The 14226-nt window shown below is 38.8% G+C and overlaps 1 protein-coding gene across 9 annotated transcripts in view; it reads right to left on the reverse strand.

Moving 5' to 3' along the window:
- Positions 1 to 806: 806 nt before the first annotated feature.
- The window catches only part of LOC148080125 (peripheral plasma membrane protein CASK-like), a 32192-nt gene continuing 18772 nt past the window's right edge, over positions 807 to 14226 (reverse strand). For 2 of the 9 annotated variants that reach the window (XM_087791691.1, XM_087791688.1), the window contains 16 exons: positions 13925 to 14046; positions 13734 to 13811; positions 13060 to 13140; positions 11042 to 11230; positions 10881 to 10959; positions 9680 to 9765; positions 9541 to 9609; positions 9397 to 9465; positions 9173 to 9208; positions 7658 to 7854; positions 6331 to 6446; positions 5689 to 5769; positions 5308 to 5388; positions 4184 to 4386; positions 4021 to 4104; positions 807 to 2222 (listed from right to left, as the gene is read on the reverse strand). In XM_087791691.1, coding sequence (XP_087647817.1) covers positions 2046 to 2222; positions 4021 to 4104; positions 4184 to 4386; positions 5308 to 5388; positions 5689 to 5769; positions 6331 to 6446; positions 7658 to 7854; positions 9173 to 9208; positions 9397 to 9465; positions 9541 to 9609; positions 9680 to 9765; positions 10881 to 10959; positions 11042 to 11230; positions 13060 to 13140; positions 13734 to 13811; positions 13925 to 14046 — 1748 coding nt within the window. In that variant the 3' untranslated portion in view covers positions 807 to 2045. Of the gene's footprint in view, positions 2223 to 3841; positions 3869 to 4020; positions 4105 to 4183; positions 4387 to 5307; positions 5389 to 5688; positions 5770 to 6330; positions 6447 to 7657; positions 7855 to 8282; positions 8322 to 9172; positions 9209 to 9396; positions 9466 to 9540; positions 9610 to 9679; positions 9766 to 10880; positions 10960 to 11041; positions 11231 to 13059; positions 13141 to 13733; positions 13812 to 13924; positions 14050 to 14226 lie in introns of all 9 variants that reach the window. The other 7 variants (XM_087791684.1, XM_087791693.1, XM_087791686.1 and 4 more) reach the window with 7 other exon arrangements.

The following is a 14226-nucleotide window of genomic DNA, read 5'->3' on the forward strand; positions in this document are numbered from 1 at the left end:
TGTTAACAGTTAGATTTAGCAATTGGACACAGTCAGCCTACTTGCCATTACTAAGAAAGTCTTAATTGGAGAACCGCTCTCATTGGTGCTTTATTTTGATGTTTTAAGGTAGAAATATGATTAAACCCCTTTTTTGCAGACCCTAACCTTCTGTCTTGAGACTTCGTTCAGGTTTGTTGAGTTCCTTTTCTTTCCTCTCCCATGTGCTGGAAACAAATGTATGCGTGTAACTTAAATTTAAACAATGAGTATGTGTAAAGGACAAAACTATAAATAGGGACAATTGCGGGCCAGGGGCCACATGCAGCTGTATGGCTGTAGTCCTGTGGCCCTTATAAGGTCAAAGATCATGTTTCTATTATTCGTTAATAGATTTAGGCCTTTTTCCTCCGCTTTTATTACTTTTGTAAGGATTTATTGGCTGAAGTTAATTTTTATATCAGATTTTAAAGTAAAGGTAACATAAAAATAATTGAGAATAATTTGAGAATATTTAGCTTGACTTTATTTTATACTTTTCCCTCCTTTCATTTTTACATGATGGCCCCTCACAACAGCCACTTTCTCAAATGTTGCCCCTGAGGATATGGAATTGCCCACCACTGTGCTAATATGATGATTCCTGCTAATGTTGAAACTAGCTTTTATAAGTTTTACTGCAGTGGTTTCCATCCTCATTGCCTTATATTTTCTTTAAATGTATCTAAAAGATGATTTTTCATTTTTGTTCTTTCTGTTTTGTAAAGAGCGTCAAGACGACCAAATGTGCTGCAGTATTCCACGAAGGCTGGTCAAAGAAGAGGCGGTTTAATTTAAACACGTAAAAGGAAATTTATATATTTTTAAAAAATGAAATGACCAAACAAAACAACATTTCCATACAGAAGAGCAGACGTCGTCGACGTTGAGCAGAAGAAATATACACAGGACTTGAAATGAAACGACTTTACTTGAAGTGGCACAGAAGTCTCAAACCCGTCATTTCAAATGTGCCTTTCTAACTGATTGTGCTACTTCCTGTAAAGCATGAACAGATGATGTCACGTACTGAGCTTCTTTTTTCGGGGTTAATATACACTGGCTCTTGGTTTTTCACTCATATGACATACGCACCATTGTAACATTTACACATAAACTTTGTTATTTTCTCTCCCGGGAACAAGAATACTCTTTATATTTTTTTTAAGACAACAGTTACAAGTCCCAGAAATGTCGATTCAGACTGACCCCACCTACTCAAGGACCCACCCTTTCCCACAGAAACATTCCCTTATACTTTTTTTTTTGTCACAAACATGGCTCTCTTTTTCAGGGAACGTTGTATTTCGGCCTCGGAAGAAACGGGGGTCCTCGTCGGATTCTGCTCGGGCAGTTCAGTCAAGTTTGGTGGTTCCGGGTTCCGCTCGTGTTGAGAGACAGCCAAAATGAAAAAGTAGAAACATGATCTTGTAACATGTTTGTGTCCGTTTTTTGTGCAAACTGAGATGTAAACAAAGAGGTCTGGATCAGAGGCTGTGTGCTCCTTCATAAGACTGGCAGGCACGAAGGGCCGGAGAAATAAATAAAGGGAATGGTTTCAGGGGGGAATGTGGGGAAAGAAACTGCCAAGTTTTCTGTGCTTTCTTTGCCTGTGGAGCTGAGAGTTGTTGCCACTGTAGCAGCTTCTAATGTGCTTCTAAGACCCCCCCCTGAGGAGCTCACCAGGGCCACAGGAGAGGATAAGACGACGTCCCACGGGAAGTGCCTGAAAACACCCACACACACTCACGTACGACTGGCCATGCTCACTATTGCCACTCTGTTAAATTCCACCCACCCGTCTATCAATTAGAAAAGAAAAGTACAAAATATCTACCAGGCATCCCCCCCCTATCTCCCCCCACTAGATCAGAACACTTCTTGTCATTTATAGATTTATATATATATATGTATATATTTACATGACGCTAGGCATTGAGGTGTCGCAGCCTTTCTTCAGTTTTCGGCCAGAATCTATCTACACGGGAGGAACGGATGGGAGGAGGGGGGTCCGGGTTGATTGTGTGTCAGTAGACCCAGGAGACCGGGACCCACTGAGTGGTGGTGGACGCCAGGTCCACAGCTTCCTCCAGCAGACGGAGGGTGTCGTCAATTTCGTTGTTGATGATGGTCTGGTCGAAGTAGTGGGCGTACGTCTGCTGCAGCATCTCCGATTCCTTCTGGAGCCGCTGGAGTGAATCATCCTGTCCAGGAGAAGACAAGGAGATCATTTAGTTATTGATGAAGACATACGTTAGTTTTAACTGCTTTTAATTTAGATGACAGACAAATAAAAAGAAGAAAAAAAGCTCATGAATCACGACTTTCAACAAAGTGCTTACACTATTGGCTCTGTTTAGTAACTGAAGATTTCTTGGAAACTTCTTCACCAAGTTTAAAATGAATCTATTGTGTGCAGGTTAAATTAGATAAACTGCTTCATTTGACAGAAGAAAGATCACTACAAAGGTTTGTATTGGCAAGAGTCTGGTGTTACTGCTTCCATTTGTTTAAAAACCAGAATAAGTCCAAACATCAACTTTAATATCTTATGGGGTCGATTACTGTATCCTCTCATCCTCAGACGTCTCACTAAATGTCATTGTTCTTCTAGCTGCTGCGGACATGTTGACATCAGCATGTTAGAGTTGAAAATAGAAATGAAAATAGACCTATGATAAAAATAAAATATTATTCAAAAATAATAGAAACAGTTCTGTTTAAAACGCAATAACCTTTGCAATATATTGGCATATCAATATTTTCTCATACTCCTACAAATTACACTCTTGCAGCATCCTGGCCAAAAAAAATAATATTTTGGCAATATAACCCATTACTGATGCAGATATTTTCCTTTGCATAGCTCAGTGTGTTTCTTCTTTCTCCAAATGGTTTTTACTTATATTGCGCTTTCTCAGCGTTTCCGTCCTCCAAGCGCTTCACACTAAGTCACCCATTCACACACTGATGGGAGTAGGCTGTAACGCAGTGCACCATCACCATCAGGAGCAATCAGGTTTAAGTGCTCAGGGACAAACCGACACAAACCATCCACTCTACCATCTGAGCTATGCTACCACAAAGTATAAACGATTTCTAAATAATACTCATAGAGTAGCTAATATGATTTTAGGAACAAGTTTACATAAAAAAACAAACATATATCAATTTAAAATAAGTTAAAAATAAATTGTTAATTAAAGAAAGTAACCAACGTTTGGAAACCCAATCCAAGTCCCATTGACAGCATTTCTGAATCCTACCACTGCTCAAGCCCTCAAATTGACTCACTGTCTCTCGTCTTCAAGTTGTAGCAACATTACCTTTTATTTGTTCTGCTATGTTGCTGTCATTACCTGGGCGCATGAATTCAGCAACATTACTAGTTTATCTGCAGTGAACATCTGTTTGGACAATGGTCTGTCAGATTGAATTCCCATAGTTACAGCGTGGGAGCAGAGAAACAGTGCCCCCTGGCTGTGACATTATGTCATCACTCTGGACACACTTCCACTCAAACACACACATAGGAAGTAGACTTAAATCAGTAACGCTTTGGCTAGTTTTCAACAAAAATCTAGTGTCATTTCAAGACTTGTTTTTGTAAGGAAAAGCAGAAAGATGTCTGTTGTGATGAAGAAATGACAAATGTGCACAGTTCTCTCAGTTGTGTGTACATTCAAAATCAGGGAAAAACATGTCAAGCTGCCTGGAATCTAACTAGGGAATCACAGAAATTGCTCACGAGTGGATGAGGCTAAACAACACAAGCCTTGGCATTATTTCTAGTAAAGACCTAAACAAATTATGAAGTACTTACAGGGAGTTTTCGGCACCACTTTGGTAGCTTGTTAGAAAAGTTGCATGCAAAAGTAAACACAGACATGCTTGAAACAAAGATGAAAAACGAAGGTGGAGCTCAAGGGAAATAAAGTGGAGCAAATGGAAGAAAAAGTAAAACACATGCACATGTTAGGAAAAGGTTGGTTGAGAGGTTACCTCAGTGATTCCAGGCGTAATGGTCGGAGCTGCGATGAAAACTACGTAAGGAGCAAACTCTGCCGTCCTGAGGATCTTAAGAGCCTGGGAACACAGTTTGATTTATGTATCAAAAAATCAAGTTTTCCTTCTGCTGTGATGTTCTTAAGAATAATCTTCTGACCTGCGGCTCGACGTCCAAGATCGAAATCATTCCCTGGCCGTGGATCTGCCGGATGGTCTCCAGCCTGGTGCCGTACATGGCGTCCTCATGGCTGCCGTATTCCAGGTAGTCGTTGTTGCTGATGTCCTGCATCATCTGGTCGTGTGACACGAAGTAGTAGTTCTTCCCGTTCTCCTCGTCTTTCTTCGGGGGCCGAGTTGTGTCTGAAGAAGGAGGCGGCGACGCATGATCAGACAGAAACAACAACGACTCAGTGATGACCAAACAACCTTGGAATTACGACGGGTTTGTGTAATATCGACACACCTATATAACGCAATATATTTTTCCGCCCCAAATATTGTATATTCATTTTTTTAAACAACATATATCTTTGGATTGCAAATTAGATTTTAATTTTGTATTGGCTATTTAATGGTTTATATTTAAATAACAATTGTGTATGAGTGTAAAATATTTTTTACATTTTTGATTTACAGTTTACACAAATATTCAGTTTGCTCAGAATGGTGTTACAATTACACTTCTGGCCACTAGATGTCAGCAGTTATTAATTCCTACAGAGCTAAACTAACAACTGCAAGATCCCGGTGATAACTGAGGACGAGAGGATATAGACAACCCCAGCTGTTTTTAAATGGGCAATTTTTTTTACAAATACTGAAAGCAGTTACGACTTAATCAGGGTCATGTAGTTAATTCTATAACCTAACTCCTAACAGAGAGAAAATATTCATCTGGCATATTTTTTAAACTTTTCTAACATTGTTGGAATCATCTAACTGAGGAAAAGCTGTCTAACTGTAAAGCGATCGAGTATCGGATGCTGTAGGATGTTTGTAGAAGGCATCTGGTTGCACAACACATGACTGACCTCTTTGACCCGGACACCCACTACAATGCATGACCTGCAGCAAACTCACCACGTTCATCTCGAGGTGATGGATATAAAAATAAAGCAGCAGATGATGACTAAGCAGATGGAAAACCGTTCCTCAAAAAGTGTGACGCTGTGGTAACACAGACGCTCAATTACCTCGCCACATCCATGTTTCATATTCAAAAGGTTTGATTCACAAAAGTCCATCTGATCTTTGAATAGTGACTTAAGGCTCTTCACTTACGAGGAATCGGGTAGGCAAAGCGGTCCGGATGTTTTGTGATGAGCGTGTTCTTTATGTGTCTCCGTCCAACTCCATGTGCACCTGAAAGAACAGGAAGGATTATTTAATGAAGTCTCTAAAAATGATTCCACTTAATAAACAATGATACAGGAAGGTGAATGGATGTACTTTTTGTTCAACAAATCTCCAGGAAGGGCATTTCAGAGATAAAGTGCTGTTCGTTTTATTAATATCCCTGGTCAGAAATGATGTTTCAGATTTGAGACATTGATATGAATCATTGTAGAGATGATAGATGAGCATATATTTTTAAAAATTCTGTTGTCATTGTCGTTTCCTTTTGGGAGGTTAAACAACTTTTCTTTTCTTTTTTTTACTTACCAAGTAACACCAATGTTTTCCTCTTGAAACACGGCACCCTGACCACTTCCTCGTACGTGACCAGATCTAGTTGATCAAACACTGAAGGGTAGAAATTTGCATTATTAAATCCGCCAGCTGTCATTCAGCGAGAAATTGAATATGTGCTCTCAAAACATGCTATATATGTCAATAAATTGTTGAATAGTCAAATAAACATGATTTAATGTCAACACAGTTTCTAAAGTGGTCTAGCATAAGAGATTGACAAGTTAATCAAAATGTCAGGAACATATAAAGGATCTAAGGCAGAGAGGGAAGAAACAGAACACAGAAGCTGTCTGGAGTTACTTACATGCAGCCATATCATTTGGAAAGAGACGGCATGAGAGACATGGACAGGAAGGAAGGGGCAAGTGAAAGGGTTAGAGAGACACGGTTAAAAAAAAATCCAAATATAAGGAAACACATTTTAATTAAGGTATTTATATCAACATGGTTAGTCATTTCAAGACAACAGAGGGACCATCCGAGGGTAGAAGCATGCTGTGGTAAACTCAAGCGATTCATCTTGAAAACAACTTGGAATTTTGAAGTTGAATCAGTATACTTCACGTTACAATTATTGAATCGTATTTTGAGTTTAAATCCAGAGGCGCTCACCTGCATTGTGTTTGGCCAGATACTTGTCTTTGTACTGCTTTTTCTTTTTTCCAAACCAGGTACAGCTGGCCTGCTGCTCCTGTTTCGTTTTTTCCATCGCGATGCAAGCGACGCGCCTGCAGAAGAGCACATAGTCTTTGCTGTAGAATCAAATCTCTCTTCAAAGACAGCATTAATATCTCTTTGGATGTAAGTTAAGAGCGGGTGGTGAAGATAATGGAACAGCAAGCAATTCTTAATCGTCAAATAAATATCATGATTTTTAAAAAATGTTGAGAACTTTCTTTGATTGTTTAGGATAATAAAGAAAAAGAATCTGGATGAAGCATGAATATGTGAGACACTGGTACTATTAAGGTGATGTATTCACCCTACTGGATGTTAATGCGCACCAGATTATGAAGCGCATTAATCGAGACCAGCTAAGTAGCTTACCAACATCTTGACGGATCCAAGGCCATTAACTATAACCAGAATTAATACAAAAGAAGCAAAGAATTATAAGGCGTACTGTCGTACAAGGCGTACAATAGGTTATTATTATTTGTTGACTTTTTAGATCTGATGTAAAAAATGTTATATCTAAGTGTCCTTCAGTTATTAAAACATCATATATAACTTCTCACAATCTACCAAAGCTACCATTCTGATCCACAGGGCAGTAACCGTTTTAGCTGGAATTATTTATCAGAATTTATTTAGCTATTCTCACATTCTATTTTTGATAACGTTTCAAAATGTTTTATGTATCCCAGGATGTTTTGTCATTCTATTCCATCTAATTTTACGCTATCCAACATTTTTAACCCCTGTGTTTACTCAGGGTCAAGGTGACCCAAAGGCCCATAAATAAATGTGTTTATGGTATCCCGTGGTTGTCTCTGGGATACCACAAACACGTATGTTTTTGGTCCACTAGCTTGGTAAAAATTACATCAATAGATACAACTTCATAATAGGTGGGTCACTTTTAGCACAAGGCACGTTAGCACTAAGGGGCGCCCTTTGTTTAAAAATGATGTGAGGTTTCATTAGAATAGCTGTTTGAATCAATAGCTTATAGAGCAAACGTCCTGCCATCTTGTGGGCTCCTAAAATAAGTTTACTGCTTCATGAAGCTTATCACATTACTGCATATCACTGGAAGACGATAAATAAAAAGCAGACAATTACGACTCTAAAACACATGATGATAAACAGATGATTAATGAAAAGATGATGACATGTGTTCTTTTCTTTTCATCTTGATAAATGAAAAACTGAGTAAATTATAAAGGGAATTAAGTCATAATGATTTCTTTCTGTCATATATAAATCGGGGTCTCACCACTCCTGCAGCTCCGGAGAGGGGATGAGTCCTGCTGTACTGTTCTTGGTGTTCTCCAGTTTCCCTTGCCACCAGTTGTGATCGTCCTTTGAGATAATCTGGATGATGTCACCAACCCTGAAGCGAACTCCGGCTTCCTTACACGGTATGAGGTCATCCTTCGCCGGGTCGTACTCAAACTGCGCCCGTACGTAGATCTACCATGAGAAGATGCAGAAAAAAACAAAAAGGCGTTACTCAAAAAAGGATGACATCGAGAAAGCGATTGGACGTTTGCGAAAGGATGTGATAGTCAAGCTGACAGAAAACGGAAAAGCCGGTTGTTCATCACAGGTAAGAAGGCAGCGCTGGAACTAAAGAGCCAGAAATGAAAATGACGGAACAAAAGAACAATGAGCTTTTCTGCTTCTCTGCTGGCAGTGGTCTCCGTCACATCCATTTTTTGGTTGCTTTTTATGCCCACTGACGAACAAGAAATGAAGCCTATAGCCTGGAGCAGCTAGGTAGCATGGGATCTCAACATCACTATGACAAGGGGCCAGGGGTCTGCCACACGGAAGGAGTTTTTTGGGAAGGATCAGCTGGGAGTCTACTTCTATAGGGGGTCCACATGGACGCATCTTACCTTGATGGACAATTTGTCCTTGATGACGGGTCTGGAGATCTATGGGATTGAGAGCATCACACACACTTACACACTGATCATGCACTAGTTCCGGGGCATAGATCCAAAATGAGCTCTCATGCTGTGGACAGTTCTGAAGATGTGGTTTTGACAAACCATACAGTCAATTTTTACATTGTTGCTAAGACACTTCTGAAGTCGCTGCAAATACAGTACTGTGAGGCTTCTAACAGCTAATGATACCAACACCTGTCAATTCAAACATAAAGTAATAAAAACTATTTTATATGATGAGGGAAATACTTTCGATGACCAGCACAGAAGCACTAGATGAATAAGGAAACCTTCTTGAACAGATGTTATGTATGGCGCGGCCCATGAACAGAGTCTACTATTTATTATCGAATTAAAAGCTCACATGTATTTTTAGAAAAGCTACTTTTTTCGTATAAGTTTATTCTCTTGAAATTGATTTAATATTTGATTGACGTACAGATTTATGGAATTTAATCTCATAGAAATGTACCTTAGACTCCCCAAAAAACCACTGATAACAATGATGCAGCTTGACTTTAAAACCATGTTGCAATGGTTTAGTCCCGAAGGAGAAGAGTTGTCAAATTAGGGTTAGCTATTGACACAATTCCCAGGCATGTGCAGATCTACTGGGGTGACAAAGGAAAAAAAGGACTTGACACTTCTACTGCCAGTCAAATTCACTTTCCAAACAAATTACATTTGGTCTTTAAGTCACATCCCTCAAACATTCCCATCCCCACCTCTTGCCAATTCACCAACAATGTTCTAGATCTTCACCTGTTCCCACGAATCATCCAACATAAACATGCATCAGACAAACATCCACAAGAATGTGTATGGAGGAATATTACCTGGCGGCCTTTTGGCTGAATAGTGGCTGGTAAATCCTAGTTGACAGGAAGAAATAATGTTAGTCCTTTATTAAAACATGGACCGAAAAGATAAACTCGTTGAAGTTACCAAAAAATCGTGTCATCTAAATGACTCTGGATCATTTGCACAATGCTCAGAGTAAATAAAGTTTTTTGGCCTCACAAAATAAGTCTGTTTGCTTTAAGGATAAAACCCGACTCACCAAAATGGAGCTGTTGACACTCGCGTGACCGTTTGCAGGCGACTGCTGAGACACATCTGGTGACTCCTTCTATGAACACAAAGAAACATAACAAGTTTACCAACATGTTGTCTGTGTGTAGAAGTGTGTTGTATGGAAACTGACCTCACAAGACATGGACTGAGAGCGGTAACTTGGCACAATCTTGAAGGTGATGCTGCCTCGCATCTCTCTCTGTGTGTGAAATAAGAGTTATTGCGCTGATCGTCTTTATTTCTCTGACAAGATCAAAACATTCTCTTACCAGCATTTTCTGGAGCTGCTCCACTGTCTGGTTAGCAACACTGATGCCATTTATCTCTCGGATCTCATCTCCAACATGTAGAGTCCCTGAACCAGAGGAAGAAAAAAGGCACCTGATCTTAGACTCATGTGTCAAACAGCAGAGACGAGGAAATATAAAAAGTGGAAAATTGTTAGAGGAACAATTAAAATGTCAAAAATGCTGAATCAGATCTACGTGTGTTTTGTGAGGTTGGATGTGAAAACGTTTTGAGTGTTTAAGCTTACTTACTTTCATGAATTTCCTATTCTATTTTGATATATATCTAATTCAAATATTTAACATTTAACTGCTGAGAATTAATGCCTTTCATAGACTTAGTTATTGATAAAATCTAATGTTTATTTAATTGTGTTTTTTATTAAGTACTTTAATAAATAATAAGAGTTTTTGCAATACAACTAGCATATCATGGTTCAACTTAACTGATCGAGCTATTTCCCCGATTTTGTACTGGGTATTTAGATATATTGCTACAGTCCGCAGCCAGGAACAGCAAAGTTTATTTTATTATTCATATAATAATTCCCACACCCCCATAAATATGCTGCTAATAAAAAAAACAACCCATACCTTTCTTCATACTACTCTATTTAGTCGCCGCTGATTGGCCACAATACTGTATTTAAGTTCTATGTTGCTATGTTGCAAAAGCAATCATATTGTGATTGGTTGGCTGGGCGGCAAAGCAGTATTAGAGCTGTGAAGGTCACCGTTACTGAGAGGGTTGTTGAGAGAGATGGCAAACCTCATATGCAATTCTGAGCTGTAAGTTTAAATACGGGTTGTTAAATAAATGTTAATTTATAAAGTTTAAAATTAAATGGTCACTACTTTGTAGATCTCCTTTATTTTTATTGCCGGGGATTTCAGATTGTAACCCCTGCAATTTCTGTATAACACAATAATTGAAATGACCAGCTTTCAGAAAGGGGCTACAAAGGTATTTAAATCATACAATACAAAATAAATGCTTTAAGACCTGCTCATGATCGTACTTCACTTCAATTGTATCAGGAATCTCTGTGTTCTCCAGATGACCAATGTTATATTAATTTTTGAGATTTTCATTTCTTATATGTGTCCCTTTAAATCAAGCCCATATTCCATATTATTGCCCAATTAGTCAATTTCAGTCTTCATTCTGTCTTAGTGATTTTACCTTGTCGATGAATCATTCCACCGTGCATGATACGAGCAACAATGCAGTGGTTGAGTTCGTTCATTTTCAGAGTGATGCCCTTTAGTGAAGAGACAAATCTTAGGAGGTCATGGCGAGCACGCAGCTGTAACTTAACAGTTGGTATCAGAAGTTTTACATACCATTGGCTCGTCTGTGTTCTTCTGGAACTGGACGAGACGGACTCTGGTGACGTTCTCCAGGTCCATCTCACCGTTGGTGCTGTCTGGCGAGTCTCCGTTTAGGTATGGGGAAGTGGGCGGCGGAGTGACCCTCAGAGCTTCGTCACTGTATACCTCGTGGGCCACAACATCATGAGTCTGCAGCAGCGCCTGGAAAGACATACATTCAGAGCTCAGATTGTTCTAAGAAGGTGACTTCCTCATAACATCCTACATCGTTCATGCTCATCATTTAAAAGGAAACTTTTTTAAGTGTCTCTTAAATTGATCTTGGACCTCTATTGTACTCATCAGTATGTGTCAGTGTTGTTCAAAACCCTGTTCTTGTTTACCATAACCACGCCCACTCTTCTGTGATTGGTCAAGCATCAAGGTTTGTCACTGTGCATCATCAATCCTGGAAGTCACCACCTCCAAAGGACTCATTGTATAAACAAAGCGGACATGATTACAGCTTGCTGGAGTAGAAGTTAAGACCATTATTACTTCATAATGGACTCGTAACCTCTTGTTCGCAGAGAAATCAAGACAGGGGGAAACCTTGGAGTTTGACATTAGTTGCTCTTGAATGGACCAAGTAAAACATTATCCAATGCTGTTCGTAACTTCTTGGGTGATCCTAACCGGACAAAGTCTATATCATTGACTTATTGTCTATTTTGCCCAAAATACTTTATCACACTGCTGCCATCTCTAATAGAGATCACTACCGTGCTTCTGATGATGACAAGACATTTAGGAGGAGAAAAGTCCTTAGACAGGGTTCCTATGGGTTAAGGCAAGTTACAGACTTTTACAAATGTTTATTGTCCTTTTAAAATGACATTTTAGACCAACTTAGGGACATTTATACCCAAATGTTTATTTGAACATAAAACTAAATTTGAAAAAAAAATTGCACTCAATTTTCAACCACTGTTTTGTTAGATCTGCTATTGTAATTGTGCGTTGTTGCCACGAGAGTCAAATTATTAAAAAAAAAATGTATTACAGTGTCTTCACATTTTTAAGACTTTTGAAAAATCTATTCCATTTTTTTGCCATTTAAGGCTTTGTTTTCAGATTCATGAATGAAATGCCTGTTAAGACTTTTTGAGAAATTGAGGGAAACCAAAAGCAAGCAGCAACTAAAGTCCAACAGTATCACAAACTCACTGGTAACAAGAGCAAAAATATCTAATAAAGCTGATTCAACATTCAAGAATCCCCTCAGAATGAGTTTGTGTTATAAGCGCAGTACAAATGTTAACATTCAAACTCTTCCTGAACCGTGGTGCAGCGTTTATGTGATTCAGCTACAAGCTGGTTAGGCCAGGAGGAGGTAATTGGATTTAATCCTCACAAAGTGTTGCAATAACAATGATTGGGACAGACTCAATGAGATGAGGAAAACACTATTCCACTTTTAGAAGAGTGTACAATAGCACTCATGACATCGTCTGAAGGATTGTTTCATAAACAATAATTCATCCATCAATGACTGAACTGAAAATTAGACCAGGATTATTTGCTATCAGTGGATAACTCGCCTCTATATTCATGAAACTACGGAACTTACTAGTAACTCAAACAATGTATATCATGTCAGCAAATAAACTACAGAAATAATATTTGTAAACAAGCCAAGAGGAAGACAATCAGGTATATATCTCTAAGCAGTGAACCTTAAATTGGATTCCTTCTTCCCTCACGTTGAGATTCCAGTTCAGCCAAAAGTCCTTTCTTCAAGTATTCCTCGGTGTCAGCCATTAGATACCAGAATGAAATAAAGCTCTATAGAGTTGTCAGTGAAAAGCTCCTCGGCAAATATACCCTTTAGCTCTTGCTCTCATGTTGACACTCGAGCCTCTGCTCGTCTCTGCCGACAAGCTGGCCGGCTCCGCTAATAAGCAGCTTTGTGGCCAAAGGTGTTACTTGGATTGTGATGTGAACTCTCATGAGCTAACAAACAGGAACGGCAATTCAGGGCATTTCCTCACCATGAAGTGAGGCTGGGTCAGGATCCTTCTCAGCTCCTTGGCTTCCAGGTTCTCTGGGTAACAGGAGATGGTTTCCAGCACCTAATGAGAGGACACAAGGGTTATAAACTACAGACATTTGGAACGATAGCTCATTAAACTATATAATAATGTATTGTATCATCACTTGTTTAATGTTTGATGAGGTTTAGATTAAATATGTAAGTGGAAATTTTACTGGTTTCATAAAAATGACAGTGAAAAATTCAAATTCTAATAAAAAGGGTTTTGATCATATTCATAATTAATATATGTTCGGAAAAATTAAGGAAAAATTACACTTAAAAAGAGGAAAAGGCAGAAAGATAAATTGAGGGATCAAAGGGAATGAAAAATCAATCAGAAAAAAATAATCAGAATCAGAAAACCTTTATGACAGCATTAGAAATATTTTCTAATCATATTTTCTTGCTGCTGTGAAGTTATAATATTATTGAACTAGTAATGAAGAACAATTCAAAAACATTGAATTGATTGTGCAAGATCAGTCTGACCTCACAAGGGCTGAATTATAACAGTCAAGGGGTCGCATGTGGCAACTTTTTTTAGGTCTGGGAAACTCTGCAGGGGAACTAAATCTGATGAATGTTTTTGAACTGTGTTAAAAAATCTATTATGGACCCGAGCGTTCTCACCTCTTTGGCTCGCTGCACCCCATCACTTGGAGGATTCCTAATCTGAGGAGATGACCTGGTGTTGATTTTATCATAAAGCTGAAAATGTGAAAAAGAAAATAAAGGTTACCCTTAGATTATTTTTGTTCAAACGACAAAAACAAATTCATTTAATTCTTACGCTCCCTGGTGGACTTAAAAAAAGAACTCACGTCTAAGAGCGTGTGAAGGTGCTGATCCTGAAAGACACTGTGAAGGAAGTCCATGTCTTTCTCACTGCAGTCTGTCAATGCGTGGATCTCCTCTAGACTATCCAAAACCTGCGAGACTGCCCCTGCACGGATCATTCATGGATTAGACTTGTAAGGTGAGCTCAAGTCCATGCAACAATTACAGCACAACAACACACACATAAACAGACCAAATAAAAAAAAGACGCAATAGACGAACATTTAGAAATATAAACGATAATTAAAGACACATGACATATAAAACACCCAGACCACCAAAACGA

This window comes from Callionymus lyra, chromosome 5 (assembly GCF_982586985.1).
Source record: "Callionymus lyra chromosome 5, fCalLyr1.hap1.1, whole genome shotgun sequence".
In the NCBI taxonomy this organism is placed as follows: Eukaryota; Metazoa; Chordata; class Actinopteri; order Syngnathiformes; family Callionymidae; genus Callionymus; species Callionymus lyra.